Source organism: Pelobates fuscus, chromosome 5 (genome assembly GCF_036172605.1).
Source record: "Pelobates fuscus isolate aPelFus1 chromosome 5, aPelFus1.pri, whole genome shotgun sequence".
Classification (NCBI taxonomy): Eukaryota; Metazoa; Chordata; class Amphibia; order Anura; family Pelobatidae; genus Pelobates; species Pelobates fuscus.
The window spans coordinates 285,434,710-285,451,370 of NC_086321.1; the positions used below are offsets into that span (position 1 = coordinate 285,434,710).

Genomic DNA, 16,661 nt, shown 5'->3' on the forward strand with positions numbered 1-16,661 from the left:
GTCCCCCGACCGCGATCTGCACAAGGGGAGAGCTGCCGCCACGTGTGTCAGCCGATTTGAAATCGGCTGACACACGCTGAATACTGATCGCAGTGACAGCCTGTCACTGCGATCAGAGACTGCAGATCGCGGTCACCGGCCACAGGGGGGGTTGCCCGGGGGGCCAGGCATCCCCCCCCGACCGCGATCTGCAGCGGGAGAATACCGCCGGCCACGTGGGCGGCAATAAAAGCGAGGACGTACTATTACGCCCGCCGGCGTTTAGAGCCGGTTTCTGCGTGGCGTAATAGTACGTCCTCCGGACTTAAAGGGTTAAAATGTATCAATAGTGACATTGTAACACTATTATCTGTCATAAATCGCTGAATAACACCCCACATGTACATCTTTTTTTTTAAAGTAGACAACCCAGGGTATTCAATATGGGGTATGTCCAGACTTTTTTAGTAGCCACTTAGTCGCAAACACTGGCCAAAGTTAGCGTTCATATTTGTTGGTGTGTGAAAAAAGTAAACTAAATTGAACGCTAATTTTGGCCAGTGTTTGTGACTAAGTGGTTACTAAAAAAGACTGGACATACCCCATTTGCAATACCTTGGGTTGTCTTCTTTTGCAAATGGTATGCCATCATGGGGGTAATTCTCATTCCTGGGCTACCATACGCTCTCAAAGGCAACGTAACCAACCTGGCCATTTTCAATGTAAAAATATTTGACCTATATATTTGACCCTGTAACTTTCAAAACCGCTACAAAACCTGTACATGGGGGGGGGGGGGGGGGGGTACTGTTATACTCAGGAGACTTTGCTGAACACAAATATTAGTGTTTCAAAACTGGAAAATGTATCACAACAATTATATCATCAGTAAAAGTGCTGTTTGTGTTTGAAAAATGCAAACAAAGTCACTTTCACTGACAATATCATTGCTGTGATATGTTTTACTGTTTTGAATCACTAATATTTGTGTTCAGCGAAGTCTCCCGAGTAAAACAGTACCCCCCATGTACAGGTTTTAGGGTGTAGAACGTTACAGGGTAAAATACAGTGATAGCAAATTAAATTCTCTGGACTTTCGGCCTGGGTTGGCAGGCAGGTCCCTTAAATTGCAATCAATAAAATAACTTAATTATGTAAAAATATTACATAAATACGCACGTAGAATTTAAATATATATGCATATTTATATATTTGAAGTCTACGTGTATATTTATATAATTATTTATGTAATTTTGTATATGGACATATGAATAGTTTGTATTCTTTTTATTTATTTATATATACATACCGTATATACTCGAGTATAAGCCGACCCTAATATAAGCCGAGGCCCCTAATTTTTCCCCCAAAAACTGGGAAAACTTATTGACTCGAGTATAAGACTAGGGTGGGAAATGCAGCAGCTACTGGTAAATTTGTAAATAAAATTAGATCCTAAAAAAAATATATTAATTGAATATTTATTTACAGTGTGTATATAATGAATGCAGTGTGTGCGTATGAGTGCAGCGTGTGTGTGTATGAGTGCAGCGTGTGTGTGTGTATGAGTGCAGCGTGTGTGTGTGTATGAGTGCAGCGTGTGTGTGTGTATGAGTGCAGCGTGTGTGTGTGTATGAGTGCAGCGTGTGTGTGTATGAGTGCAGCGTGTGTGTGTATGAGTGCAGCGTGTGTGTGTATGAGTGCAGCGTGTGTGTGTGTGAATGCAGTGTGTGTGTGTGTGTGTGAGTGCAGTGTGTGTGTATGAGTGCAGAGTGTGTATGAATGCAGTGTGTGTATGAATGCAGTGTGTGTATGAATGCAGTGTGTGCAGGGCCGGTGCAAGGATATTTGCCCCCCCCCATATGTCCTGACCTCCCCTCCTCCTCCCTCAGTGGTCCTTACCTCCCCACCCCCGTGTTCCTTCACCCCCCTCCCCCAGTGGTCCTGACTCACCCCTCCCCTAGTGGTCCTTACTTCCCCCTCCCCTCCCCTAGTGGTCCTTACTTCCCCCTCCCCTCCCCTAGTGGTCCTTACTTCCCCCTCCCCTTCCCTAGTGGTCCTTATCCCCCCCTCCCTCCCCTAGTGGTCCTTATCCCCCCCCTCCCTCCCATAGTGGTCCTTATCCCCCTCCCTCCCATAGTGGTCCTTATCCCCCTCCCTCCCATAGTGGTCCTTATCCCCCTCCCTCCCATAGTGGTCCTTATCCCCCCCCTCCCTTCCTCCCATAGTGGTCCTTATCCCCCCCCTCCCTCCCATAGTGGTCCTTATCCCCCCCTCCCTCCCATAGTGTTCCTTTTCTCCCCCCCCTCCCTCCCATAGTGGTCCTTATCCCACCCCCCTCCCTCCCCTAGTGGTCCTTATCCCCCCCCTCCCTCCCATAGTGGTCCTTATCCCCCTCCCTCCCATAGTGGTCCTTATCCCCCTCCCTCCCATAGTGGTCCTTATCCCCCTCCCTCCCTTCCTCCCATAGTGGTCCTTATCCCCCTCCCTCCCTTCCTCCCATAGTGGTCCTTATCCCCCCCTCCCTCCCATAGTGTTCCTTTTCTCCCCCCCCTCCCTCCCATAGTGGTCCTTATCCCACCCCCCTCCCTCCCATAGTGGTCCTTATCCCACCCCCCTCCCTCCGATAGTGGTCCTTATCCCCCCCTCCCTTCCATAGTGGTATAGTGGTCCTTATCCCCCCCCTCCCTCCCATAGTGGTCCTTATCCCCCCCCTCCCTCCCATAGTGGTCCTTATCCCCCCCCTCCCTCCCATAGTGGTCCTTATCCCCCCCTTCCCTCCCATAGTGGTCCTTATCCCCTCCTCCCTCCCATAGTGGTCCTTATCCCCCCCCCCCTCCCTCCCATAGTGGTCCTTATCCCCCCTCCCTCCCATAGCGGTCCTTATACCCCCCTCCCTCCCATAGTGGTCCTTATCCCACCCCCTCCCTCCAATAGTGGTCCTTATCCCCCCCCTCCCTCCCATAGCGGTCCTTATACCCCCCCTCCCTCCCATAGTGGTCCTTATCCCACCCCCTCCCTCCCATAGTGGTCCTTATACCCCCCCCCCTCCCACAGTGGTCCTTATACCCCCTTTTTTTAATTTTTTTTTTATTATTATTATTATTTTTTTTTATTATTATTTCTTATTTTATTTTTTTTTCGTCCCCCCTCCCTGCTTGATAGATGGCAGGGAGGGGGGCTCTCCTTCCCTGGTGGTCCAGTGGCAGTTCAGTGGGGGGGAGAGGGGGGCTGGCAGAGCTGTACTTACCTGTTCTGCAGCTCCTGTCAGCTCTCTCCTCCTCTGCGCCGTCCGTGCAGCTCCCTCTGTCAGCTCCCAGTGTAAGTCTCGCGAGAGCCGCGGCTCTCGCGAGACTTACACTGGGAGCTGACCGAGGTGCTGAACGGACGGCGCGGAGGAGGAGAGAGCTGACAGGAGCTGCAGAACAGGTAAGTACAGCTCTGCCAGCCCCCCTCTCCCCCGGTCTGTATTATGGCAATGCAAATTGCCATAATACAGACCTTGACTCGAGTATAAGCCGAGTTGGGGTTTTTCAGCCCAAAAAATGGGCTGAAAAACTCGGCTTATACTCGAGTATATACGGTAGATATATATACAAGTTCATTCTAAGTGTATTTTGATATATATAAATATCAAAATACAGTTAGAATAAAATTTCATATAGATATAATTTTTTTTCAAATTTTTATTATTATTTGTACATGTTTAATTTAATTTAAATTACTTATTTGTATTTTATAATAATATATATACACAATATATATAGTTATATATTATATATATATACACACACGTGTGTAATTTAATTATAAGTGTATTTTTATATTAATATTAATATAAAAATACACTTAGCATGACATATATATATATATGATATATAGACATATATTATATAGGTATAATATATGTCTATATATCATATATATATATATATATATATATACACATATATAATAATATATATTTTTTTATTAACTTTAACTTTTTTTTTTTTATGATTTTACACATGCAGGGATACTGCCTGTCAGCACAGACAGTCCCCCTGCAGGCAGACACATGGACACCTATTGTGACCATGTGGTCGCCCTGTTGAGCGATCACATGGCCCCAGGGGTCCTAATCTGCCATGGGGAGACTGTCTGGGCTGCAGGCAGTCTCCCCACAACGGGAGCACCGCCGGGGGAACGACGGCGATCGGGTAAGTAAATCTTAAAGTTAGGACGGTTCAGGACCATCAGCAGTCGGCAATGGAAAAATGCCGATGACAGTCCTGAACCGTCCTCCGTCCTTAAGGGGTTAAAAAAATAAAAATAAAAAAAAATATTGGACAACTACACAGAACGAAGAGCTGAAGAGAGGCTGCATAGCTTTTTTTGTTACATTTAACCAGTTAATCACAGTTTATGCCTCACCATATAATGTAAAATCTACCTATATAAGATGGTGATTTTTAAAATCTGGGTTGGAAAAATGTGATGCAATTATATGAAAAAAACACTTTAAATTGTCTTTTCTGCTAAACTTCTAAAGCTTACTTGGACAATATTTTAAATAGATTTATTTTGGAGAAATTAGGATTTAGGATCTACCTCAACTTTTACCGTTTATTCATGTGCTTTTGCCCTTTTCTTTAAGAACACCAACAAATTACCATCCATTAGTAAGTATGTATAATTTTTGTGATGCTTGTAAGTACCAAGGGTACAAGAATAAACATTCCCTAAAATGCACATTTCAAAAACCTGAAAAATTAGCTTTTATAAAAATTCAATGGAATGGCCAGCAGGTGGAGCTATGTAATCGAAAACGAAAAGCAATGCAACAAATGATTCGTAAGTCTTGCAAATTTTGCCAATATTTCTCCACAATAATAGAGCATTAAATGACAGAAACTGGCAACTGATTACTTCATATGTAGTATGGATTCAATAATTGTGATACTGACCAGCTTGGCAGAAGTGTTCTTGCGAACAAAACCTTGCTTTACTGTATATATGCAATATATGTGATGTGAAGCCCAAATATACACCAATACACAAGGGTCCACAAAAGTATATATTGATAAACAACATTAAAATAAGAAATAAAAATCTATGGCAATATCAGTCTGAAAGTGCCTGATCTTGTCAGATCTTAGAAGCTATCCAGACTCGGGCCTGGTTAGTACTTGTATGGGAGACCTACTAGGAACCTCAGGTGCTGTAACGGGAAGTATAAAATGAACATTACCCATCATATAGATCAAATTAGTTTTATAATAACTAAATTGGACCATTGTTTGTTGGTGAATAGAATGGGAATAAAGTCTATATGTTTAATTGTAAAATGAATTGTTAATTCAACTCTGGCATTTTTCTTTTTTGCATATAATGAAATCATTGATAAATATGCACAAAGTGTATTACTTTCTGGCGACCACCAGATGGCAACATAACAAGTTCTAAGTGGAACAAAATGGAATGCATGGCCATTTTTAAATAAAAATAAAATAAAAAATAAAATAAGGAAGTGCATCATAAAAAGAAGACGCTGACCCATACAGGAAGTGAGTCCTCGAAAATGGACACCTAAAATGCCACGAAAAAAAACGAACGAAAATCAGAACAGCTGAAACAACAGATGGAGGTAATTCACCAATGGATGAGATGTCCAATAGAAGAGGAAAAGGAGAATACGCCCATCACACCAACAATGGACTTCCGGCACTTATTGTATTTAAGGGAAGGGAGGGAAGCAATAGGCTTATGGATACACTTGTTAGTATTTGGAGTGTATAAACTGTATGTTTTTTAAATTTTGGTTCCTGAGAAAGTTTACTATGGGGAACGAAACGCGTAGAACCATATTTTAATTTAATTTTACTATATGCCAATAAATCCATACTTTCAACCATTGGGAGAGTGTGAACATCTTGGTCTCCAGATTGGCGTTACTACAAACGAACAGGACTTACCCCCCTACCTATAGGGGTGGCAACCTGAAGGCTTACTATATACAACAAATCTGTGAGTGTAACCTTGAACCATTGGGCAATTAATAAGACCACAACAGTATTACGCTATGTTGTATTTTTTATTTATGTTTTAGTGATACAAGCTGGATACCTATTCCATATGAACCATATTATACTTTTTATATACCGTATATACTCGAGTATAAGCAGAGTTTTTCAGCCCATTTTTTGGGCTGAAAAACCCCAACTCGGCTTATACTCGAGTCAGAGTCTGTATTATGGCAATTTGCATTGCCATAATACAGACTGGGGGGAGAGGGGGGCTGGCAGAGCTGTACTTACCTGTTCTGCAGCTCCTGTCAGCTCTCTCCTCCTCCGCGCCGTCCGTTCAGCACCTCGGTCAGCTCCCGGTGTAAGTCTCGCGAGAGCCGCGGCTCTCGCGAGACTTACACTGTGAGCTGACAGAAGGAGCTGCACGGACGGCGCAGAGGAGGAGAGAGCTGACAGGAGCTGCAGAACAGGTAAGTACAGCTCTGCCAGCCCCCCTCTCCCCCCACTGAACTGCCACTGGACCACCAGGGAAGGAGAGCCCCCCTCCCTGCCATATATCAAGCAGGGAGGGGGGACGAAAAAAAAAAAAAAAAAAAGAAATAAAATAATAAAAAAAATAATAATAATAAAAATAAAAGGGGTATAAGGACCACTATGGGAGGGGGGGGGGTATAAGGACCACTATGGGAGGGGGGGTATAAGGACCACTATGGGAGGGGGGGGGGTATAAGGACCACTATGGGAGGGAGGGGGGGGATAAGGACCACTATGGGAGGGAGGGGGGGGATAAGGACCACTATGGGGTGGAGGGGGGTATAAGGACCACTATGGGAGGGAGGGGGGGTATAAGGACCACTATGGGAGGGAGGGGGGGTATAAGGACCACTATGGGAGGGAGGGGGGGATAAGGACCACTATGGGAGGGAGGGGGGGTATAAGGACCACTATGGGAGGGAGGGGGGGTATAAGGACCACTATGGGAGGGAGGGGGGGGGGGTATAAGGACCACTATGGGAGGGAGGGGGGGTATAAGGACCACTATTGGAGGGAGGGGGGTATAAGGACCACTATGGGAGGGGGTGGGATAAGGACCACTATGGGAGGGAGGGGGGTATAAGGACCACTATGGGAGGGAGGGGGGTATAAGGACCATTATGGGAGGGAGGGGGGTATATGGACCACTATGGGAGGGATGGGGGGGGATAAGGAACACTATGGGAGGGAGAAGGGGGATAAGGACCACTATGAGAGGGAGGGGGTGGGATAAGGACCACTATGGGAGGGGAGGGGGAAGTAAGGACCACTAGGGGAGGGGTGAGTCAGGACCACTGGGGGGGGAGTGAAGGAACACGGGGGTGGGGAGGTAAGGACCACTGAGGGAGGAGGAGGGGAAGTCAGGACATATGGGGGGGGAGGGGGCGGCAAAAATTTTTTTGCCTACGGCGGCAAATATCCTTGCACCGGCCCTGCACACACTGCATTCACACACTGCATTCATGCACACACACACTGCATTCATGCACACACACACTGCATTCATGCACACACACACTGCACTCATACACACACACACTGCACTCATACACACACACACTGCACTCATACACACACGCTGCACTCATACACACACACATACGCACACACTGCATTCATTATACACACACTGTAAATAAATATTCAATTAATAAAATTTTTTTAGGATCTAATTTTATTTAGAAATTTACCAGTAGCTGCTGCATTTCCCACCCTAGTCTTATACTCGAGTCAATAAGTTTTCCCAGTTTTTTGGGATAAAATTAGGGGCCTCGGCTTATATTCGGGTCGGCTTATACTCGAGTATATACGGTAGTTACCATTTTGGGAGGTAACTGAAGGGAAGCAAGTATCCAAAGTTAAGTTTAACCTTTTATTCCACGGGTGATTTGGTGGAAGCTATTTTGTATTTTACTGTATATAAAGTGACACAAAAATCTGTAGAATTAATCTCAATGGGTTAAATTGTAGCAAGGATGTTCCTCAAACTATTATTATCGCCATTTACATAGCGCCAACAGATTCTATACTTGATCCACTTAATTGCAGAAAGCATCCCTTATGTATAAGACTTTGGTACATAGTGTAAGTTAATTTATAATAAAAGCCATTTTTTTTGCATCTATATTTCTTCTTTCACCCATTTCCGAAAGGATAGTTACACAACAAGCAACGTGCTGAAATAGCACCCTACGTACTAATTACTGTATCGTAAAATAGTCAGAAGAAAAAAAATAATCAGGTCAAACAATTCCAGTAATTGTCCCTGCAAATTTACACATCTGTTTCGGTTATAGAGCAGAAGACTGAATATTAGAATAAATATTTATTAGAATAAATAAATTAAATAAAAAAATCCTTGTATTGGAGTCTCTCTAAAGGTCTCATTTGCAGTTTAGTGCTCGTGTTTCTAATGTTATTATTATTAAATAGAATGCTTATAAGACACCAACTTACTAAGAATACATACAGTATGGTGGAAAAGTCCTGAAAACACTTCAGCATACGGATACACAAACCTATCTACTACCACATGTAACTGACTCCCAAAAGCCACAAAGTTCCATTTGAACTCAAAGAGTACACCGCTCAATGCTTACCATTTTCTTGTCCATTTTTGCTTTGATGTCTCTTGCCAAAGTAAAAAAGGCCTGTAAACAATAACAGATGTTAGATATTGAAAGGGATATACACAATTTACTCTGGGCAATTTTAGAATAATGTTAAAGTGTACCTGAATGCACAATTTGGATTTACATTAAAGTGCATCAAAATTCATCTATACTTGATGCTAGCAGAAATTCTAGCTTTTTATTTAATGCACTTTACATTTTGGCCCCTCCCTGCCAGTCAATCAAGCCTCAGTATTTAAGAGGGTCTAACGCAGAAGATTGAGTGACAGGCAGAGCAAGAGAACCCTCCCCTATGTAATGTCAGTAGCAACAGACAAAGAATGGCAATGAAGGGTTAAGAATTGCAATATCGTAACACTCACAGAAACTCCACGATGGCAGCACTGAAGTGAGGGGAAGCAGGTACTAATTTAACTAATGTAACAACTCCCCAAGCACAAAAATATATAATTTATCAGTCTTCTAAATTTTATATTTTGTGCCTTGGGAGCTGTACTAGCACAGAGTAAACCTGGCATGACAGAATGGCTTTAAAAAAAGAGAATATGTTCAAAAATGGTTATACAAACTCCAGGTTTAGATTTAAATTACTTCGAGACATTATGAAAATTAATTTGGTTTAACATTAATTTGTGGAAGTAGCATTGTGGGTTTGTTAAATAATGCATAAGCAGGTTTTTCATTTCCCATTTCCTGTACAGGTAATACAAATTTGTGTACGCATTGCAAAGTGTAGAAAAGGATAAAAAAAAAAAAAAGTGCACTGGTGCTCACCTTTGCCTTCCTGAATATTAAAAACAAGTTATACCCAGCTTGGTTGTTAGAGGAGATTTAAAGCATTAGGAATATAAATCTGTGTGCACAACTTGTTTGTAAGAGATTTGTAGCATTAGGAATACAAATCTGTATTCCTGACAGTCTTAATGGCAGTAGTTAGTTTCAGCCTCCCCCCAATGTGCTATAATTTTTTTTTTTTTTTTTTTTTAAAGGAATGGTTTTACACAAGCACAAAAAGCCTTCCTCGATACTGCCGTCCACTCCTCCTCAGGTAGTCATCCTGGCCTCCAGGATGACAGTCCAATCCAATGAGTATTGTGGGCTGTAGGTGCATGCATGGCACGCTCAGAGATCTTCCAGTGATTCTCTTGTCAGAGAATCATTGCATGAAATGTTTTTCAATGGCAAGCCATGACAGCACTGTACATGCGCGCATGACACCATGGTATTCCTGGTTATGAGAGCCGGTTAAAAAACAGCCCTGGCTCTCCTAGTCAGAAGGATTGAAGACATGCTTCCAAACCTTCTAACTATTCAAATACAATGTTTTGGGGGCACTTGCAAAGGGGGATCTACTGTAGCCACTACAGCAACTTCAATTAGACGCTGTTATAGTAAGTAGTGTTTGTTTAAGTAAATCATCTGACCAAATACACAAAAGATACACTGGCTAACAGCCACCAGGCAACCCATCTAAGCTCCATTAGAGTCCTTATCAAATGTTGATAATGGTTTGCAAAGTGCAGAAACATTGTCCACTTTTGAGCCAATAACAAATAACGTTTGGCACTTACCCAACTTAAAATGTCTAAGCTTTGCTCAGCAGTGTTTTTACATTGTGATGACATCAGCTGTTATTTCCAGATGTGCATCTGGTAGACAGCCACTAGAGGTGGAGTTAACCCTTGCAGTTAATTGGTGCAATTTCTCAGAAACTACAATAATTACCACTGTAGGGTTAAGGGACATGGGACATTGCACCCAGACCACTTCAATGAGCTGAAGTGGTCTTTGTGCCTACAGGGTCCCTTTAAAAAAGAAAGAAAAATAAATTGAAAGAATCTACTGTCCCCTCACCTACTAATTTCCCATTATTTTCCAGTTTTAATATTGATCTGCTGTTGAGCATTTTCTTTGTAAGCTTAGCACATGTCCCAATCATCATGGATATCATCATGGATATCTTTTCTTTTAAATAAAGAATCAAAAATATATATATAAATTATGAAAAGGAGAGGATAGAGGGAAAATATGTGATAGATACAAGTAAATAAATAGATAAGTATTTTTTTTTGTTGTAATTTTACATTTTTGCTGTGCAAAAGATAGGTACAAACATGCTCGAAGTACCCCAACAGCAGTCCTCTAGCGGTATATCAAGCTGTACATTCTGGGTATTAGATTAGGCGTGCACAATTTTATAGTAGGTAAATAAACATGCATGAGAATTCCAGATACAATAGCAGTAATTAGTGAGACTCGTTTACATATGTGTAGGCCTTGCAAGACTTGCGGACGCTTATTAAATTGCATAACATGCTAGCTGGGAGTACAATAGCAGGTTAGGTGCTCAGTAGCAGGTTAGATAGATAAGGCCAGGCTATTAGCGGTGTAACACCTGGATTACTGCCATGTTGGATAGCATGAGCAAGTTCAGGGGAACAGATGTCTAGGTGTAAAGGCTGTGCTAGACTCTCTAATGCTGACTGAGATGGTGTAACATGCTGACTGGAATTGTATAACATGCTAGCTGGGGTCATACGAACAGTCTTGTAGCTGGTGTAAACCCTGGTACGCCTCTCTTGTGGTTTAGCAAGTAGTGGCATAGGCAGGCGATTAAAGACACCTAAACATAAAAAGTTAAACATAGATTCAACTGTATTGTCTGTCTGGGTACAGATGGGCTAAAATGTTGCATCAAGTCCTAGTGGGTGGCTTGGGTACCGTGCTCGGGAACATATGGCACTGTCAGCCAATGCCTCGGCTTGGTGTAGCCACGGAGTCCCTGGGATCTGCTGGGCAGTAGATCATCCGATGCCCTGTCTGGAGGCTGTTGGTACATGCTTGGGATGGACGTCAGTGAGGCTCCTCATCTTCGTTTCGGGACCCTCTGTGTCCACACGGGCTTCACTGCGCTTTCTGGCTGGGGCGCCCCTCCTGCCCTGAGACCTGATAAGAGCCGGCACCACCATTTCACAGACCCGTCGCTGCTTTGGGGCCAGGTCCTTACCCGGTGCAAGGCTGCACTTCGTCGCTAGCGTGGGTGCTTTGCTCTCCACCGCAGGTGTGTCCCCCAGGTGGGCTGTCATTCTTATATCTTGTTGGTTCAGCTGTAGCTTTGCCCGGTTGGGGCCGTTCAGGGTATAGAGCTCCAACTGGCTCTCGCGCGCAATGGTCCCCTTGCCAGCCCGTGATGGAGTTGGCGGCTGATGTCGTTTCTCCAGACGGTCCCAGAATCGCCTACATATGGTGTTGAACCTAGTCTGGAAGGCTGTGGCCCAGACTTTAGGGGCTTTTTGCATTGTGTGGGCGGCGGTGCCGTCAGCCATCTTAGTAAGGCCTTGTGTCCTGTCAGCCTTGCGACCTGAATCAGGTTGTGGGTGAGTGCTCACGCTTTCGGGGTAGACCGGGATGACCCCTGACGGTCCATAAGGGGGAGGGGATGGGGGGGAGAATGTGGGCCCTGGCACAGAAGCTTGGTCGATCGTGGCGGCAGAAGAGCGGCCGTCTCCCCTGCACTCGCCATGTTTGTAGGTCTCATATTCCTATCAGGCAAATTGTGCTCAGAACAGCTCTTAAGTGGTATCAGTTTGTGCTGCTGAATGTCGTCTCTTGTTTGGTGACTGCTTCGTATCAATAAATTGCCGTTAGAGCTGTGAAAGTTCGGTTTAATCTCTGCCTGCAGCAGGAGCTGTTGAGGTTTGCTTCCTCTCATTTCTGCGGTCAGGCCCTGCCCCCAATAGATAATAGATTTTATCCTAACCAGGTACCTAGCACAAAGAATCAAGGTGTAAATGGGGGGAGGTGGGGGGGGGGGGGGGGGGGAGGGGAGAGGGATAAAAAAAACAAAAAAAACAAACACACCCATCAAGAAAATAACCATTTGAGAGAACAATCTCTCTTATGGAATGTAACTCGGACACCATTAGCCTCTCTAGTCAGGAAACTAACGTTTAGGAAGAAGACAATTCTAGATTGCAATAGGGATACATTCAGTCGCAGTGTAATAAATAATAAACCGAATATTGTTAATAAAAATGCTCAGCACCCATTGGTAAGGCGCTACAGGAGGAACTGACAGTTTCTCTCATAAAATGTCTTGTATCATTCAGATTATTTTACATTTGAGAGAATATGATCAGTCCTGAAATGAAATAGAACAAGAGCTACATAATGGTTAAAGTGGTCATGTACTTACATTTTCTACATTGATATTTGCTTTTGCACTTGTCTCCATGAACTTAATCCCATACTCCAAAGCCAACTGAAATAAAGAGGAAACATCACATTCATTTTTGGCTGAATCTAAATGTTCAAAACATTATTCTACTAGCCCAACATGACTATTCACAACTGGAAATCTGAGAGAGAGCTTAAATTCTTGCAAACATTTTTCTTATAGCAATCAAAACCCCATCCCAATACTAGATGCACACTGCAAGCATAAAGCCTGCACAAGAAAATGAATGGCACCAAGTACCCCAACACAGCCTTATGCTTCCACACAACATTTTAAATGACAGGCAAGTTAAAGGAAGTACAGTTTTGTTGTATATAAAAAAAGAAAAATATATATGCAATAAAATCTGTATATATTTTTTTTTTTTATAATTCTTTATTTTTCGTGAATAGGTGATACAGGTAACATTTTAGCTAGCAATGCCACAACAGCTATCGCCAGAGATTCAGTAGACAAAGAAAAACATTTTTAAAAGTAAGAAGAGTAGACAGTAGTGTGATGCAGATCGTAGCGTGTGTGTGTATGAGGCTGTAATGCGTAATCAAAATTTTGTGTACAAGAGTTGTTAAGGCTCTGTTTATCATGGTCTATGTAAGTAGTATGAAACAAGCTAGTACAGAAATACCTCTCACTAAGTGATGATCTTTAACATGCTTAATTGTTGCTTCTAACTTGTGTACAGGTATTTTATCAAAATATTCAATAGTATGTTTGCCTAATGAACGTAGGTTAGGTAGTGGATTCAGGAGTTAAGCATAGAGCAGAGCATTCAATGAGAAGTTAGCTTGCAAGCAAACCTACAGTTTATCAAATGTATAGTTCTCATGGCATGTACGTTGTCAAAGAATGTAAGGAGTCTGGTAGGACAGTCCACTTGTGCCTAGCCGATGCCCAATCTAGAGGCCTTAACTTTGGCCCTGGGATGGACGTCTGTGATGCTTCCCTGCTGAGCTCCTGCACCTCGCGCCCAAGCATGTACTTCGCAGCGCCTTCCAGCTGAGTCGCCCTTTCCGCCTAGGGATCTACTAGGGGCCTGTGCAGTTTTTCCTCTGTCCTCTTGTAGCGGAGGTCTTCCCTGATGGGGGTCTGTGTTGGGTTGCATTCCACCGCTTCCGTCTGTGCCTTGCCCTTTTCTGTACTTGTGGGTAGAAGTTTGAGGTCGGGCCCCTTGTGGCTTCGCTCCCGTGTAGGCCAGCATTCGAGACTTGTACGGTTTTTGCTTTGCTTAATTGATGCATTACCAGCAGCACCCCCGTGTGTTGCCCTTTGCGTGGCGGTTTGCTGGCCGGCAGTTGTGCAGTTGGTGGGGCGAGGGCCTTTGTTCAGATTTGCGGCGGGAAGGCGGCCGTCCCGCCCGCACCTACCACGCGTGTAATTACCTTGCACGGTCAACCCCACCTCTAGTGGCTGTCTACTAGACAGCCACTAGAGAGAACTTCCTGATTTATAGCAAAGATTTTCTTTGCTAGAGCGTCGCTGGATGTCCTCACGCTGTGTGAGGACCTCCAGCGTCGCTCATTTCCCCATAGGAAAGCATTGAAATGGGAGAGTGAAAGAGAGTGAAAGAGGAGAATCAGTATTAGGAGGAGGAAAGACAAGGAGCTCAGTTTTTGAGAGATTGAGTTTCAGAAAGCGGGAGGACATCCAGTCAGAGATGGAAGAAAGGCAAGCAGTGACACGTTGCAGGACGTCAGGGGAGAGGTCCGTGGAGGAGAGATATAGCTGGGTGTCATCAGCGTAAAGCCCACTTTATATAAGATGGCATAAAATGCCCTAACAGTACCTTAGGCGTGCGGAAATATTGCAGGCCGCCTCGGGGACAAAGCATGAGAGCGCAGCTTCATTCAAGATGGCCGACGCTACAGACACCAAGTGTCCCATCGAAGCTACATACAACTTTGAAGCAAGGCTGAACAGGCACTTTGCGAAGCTCTGGAGGGAGCTGGAACGCAGGTTACACCAACCTGCCCCACCAAACGATGCCAACCTCCCAGAGCGGAAACTGCGACCAACCAGTCGACCGGAGGCCCAACGCCTCGACAGCAGACGGGCACCAAGGAGGAGGAAGGGGACACTTAGAGCCAGACACCGGCAGAGAACGCAAGCTGCACAGCGACCTAACCCACTGCCGGGTCACCCACATACAAGGCCCAGACAAGGCACCACAAGCGAGCAACACGGCAAGGTCTCCCAGCATCCCCCTGGACCTCGATCCGTCCGAGGACGTACCCCCAGGCATGGCTCACTCACTACTCGACGACACTCCCAGCCTCATGCAGAGAAGACCAGAGACTCCGTCCAGACAGTGGGAGGCGAATGGACAAGCGAGAAACAACTACGGGACTGCACTAGAGACTGGGTCTGGTGGGGTAACTTAGAGAGGATCCAGATTCCTCCCATACTCCTGGGCAGGCTTTGTGGACCAGTGGGTATAGGTTGAATACCCCCCTCAATACAGGCCTTCCTCTCCCTAGACCTCTTGACTCATATGGGGTAATGTTTATGACCCAGCTCTCCTCTTTAACCATTTGTGATTATGTCTAAATGTTATTAGCCCATTGCAATCCTGACTGTCCTAACCTTTTAACGCGCTGTGTTACTTTTGCTATTAACCCGCATGCAACAGATAATGCCCTAAATAAGCATGTGCCTTTAAAACCACAGGCAGTCAACACGTCACCTTTAATGGCTCCCCGTTTGCCCTACCTGATCAGGCATGACGTGTGGATCTTAAACCTGATATCTTTCCCTGCTGGACCCACATGCAACACACAACGATTAACTAACGGACAGCTTCACACTGTTGAGCTTCTACAAGCCAACAGTAGCACGTAGTGCACAACTAACACAAAATGTGACATGTCCATTCGCCTGAACCCATTGTATAACTTCACCAGACTACATACCCACACTAAGCCCCTGTCCAGGGCGATCACAGAGTTTACTCCTGCATAGCTAAGCGAACTCTCTCATACTCAAGTACCAAAATATGCATTATGTTTTACTCGCTGACCTCAACGTGACCCACTACATTAATCGTACTTAGCCTTTATTCAGCTTGCACTACACTATTCATAAAATTGTGCTTCTTCCCTATAAGCCAAGCAACTGTTCAACTATATCATTATATGTTTATAAGCTAGCTACACATTTCTTGACTTAAATACGTTATGTTAATACTCTTTCAATCAAAAGCGTTCGGTAGTGAATGATGTTAAATTTCTCTAAACACTCCTTAAACGTGACTAGCTTTGTTAAAGGCTTAATTATTGTAGCATGTTATATAAGCGTTTCTATTAGCCTGTCAACTTTATACTAAAAAAAAAATGTGCCAACTAAACTGCCACAATGTAAAATGCAATAACTATGCTTGTGGATGCTGTTGTGGCTCTACTTGCTTGTTGTCATCATCTGCACAAGAAAAATAAAGAATTTAAAAAAAAATAAAAAAAAATGCCCTAACAGCATTCAGGAAAACTAATTTAAGTTATTATAGGGGACAAGAGTCTTTTGACATAGTCTTGCCTTCATGAGTCAAACTGTTTTGCAACAGTTTGAACTCAAAATTGGGTTACCGCTGCCCTCGGTCTCTCTTCCCCTCTGCCTCTGCAGTATGAGTAAAGTTTAGCAAGCAGTCTGATCTCTAGGTGTACAGTTAGAAAATTAGTACCGCCTGACTCCATAACTTAAAAGAGCTTAAGTAGTAGGCTGAAACGTGCGGCTTGCAAGGTAAACTGGAGTTTCTTCCTTTTTTAAAAATCATTATTGGGTCTT

At 44.0% G+C, this 16,661-nt stretch overlaps 1 protein-coding gene across 1 annotated transcript in view; it reads right to left on the reverse strand.

Moving 5' to 3' along the window:
• RAB8A (RAB8A, member RAS oncogene family) overlaps positions 1–16,661 on the reverse strand; it is a 65,674-nt gene that overhangs the window by 5,883 nt on the left and 43,130 nt on the right. Inside the window, exons 5-6 of the mRNA XM_063456559.1 lie at positions 12,846–12,911; positions 8,618–8,668 (exon numbers count right to left, since the gene is read on the reverse strand). Coding sequence (XP_063312629.1) covers positions 8,618–8,668; positions 12,846–12,911 — 117 coding nt within the window. The remainder of the gene's footprint in view (positions 1–8,617; positions 8,669–12,845; positions 12,912–16,661) is intronic.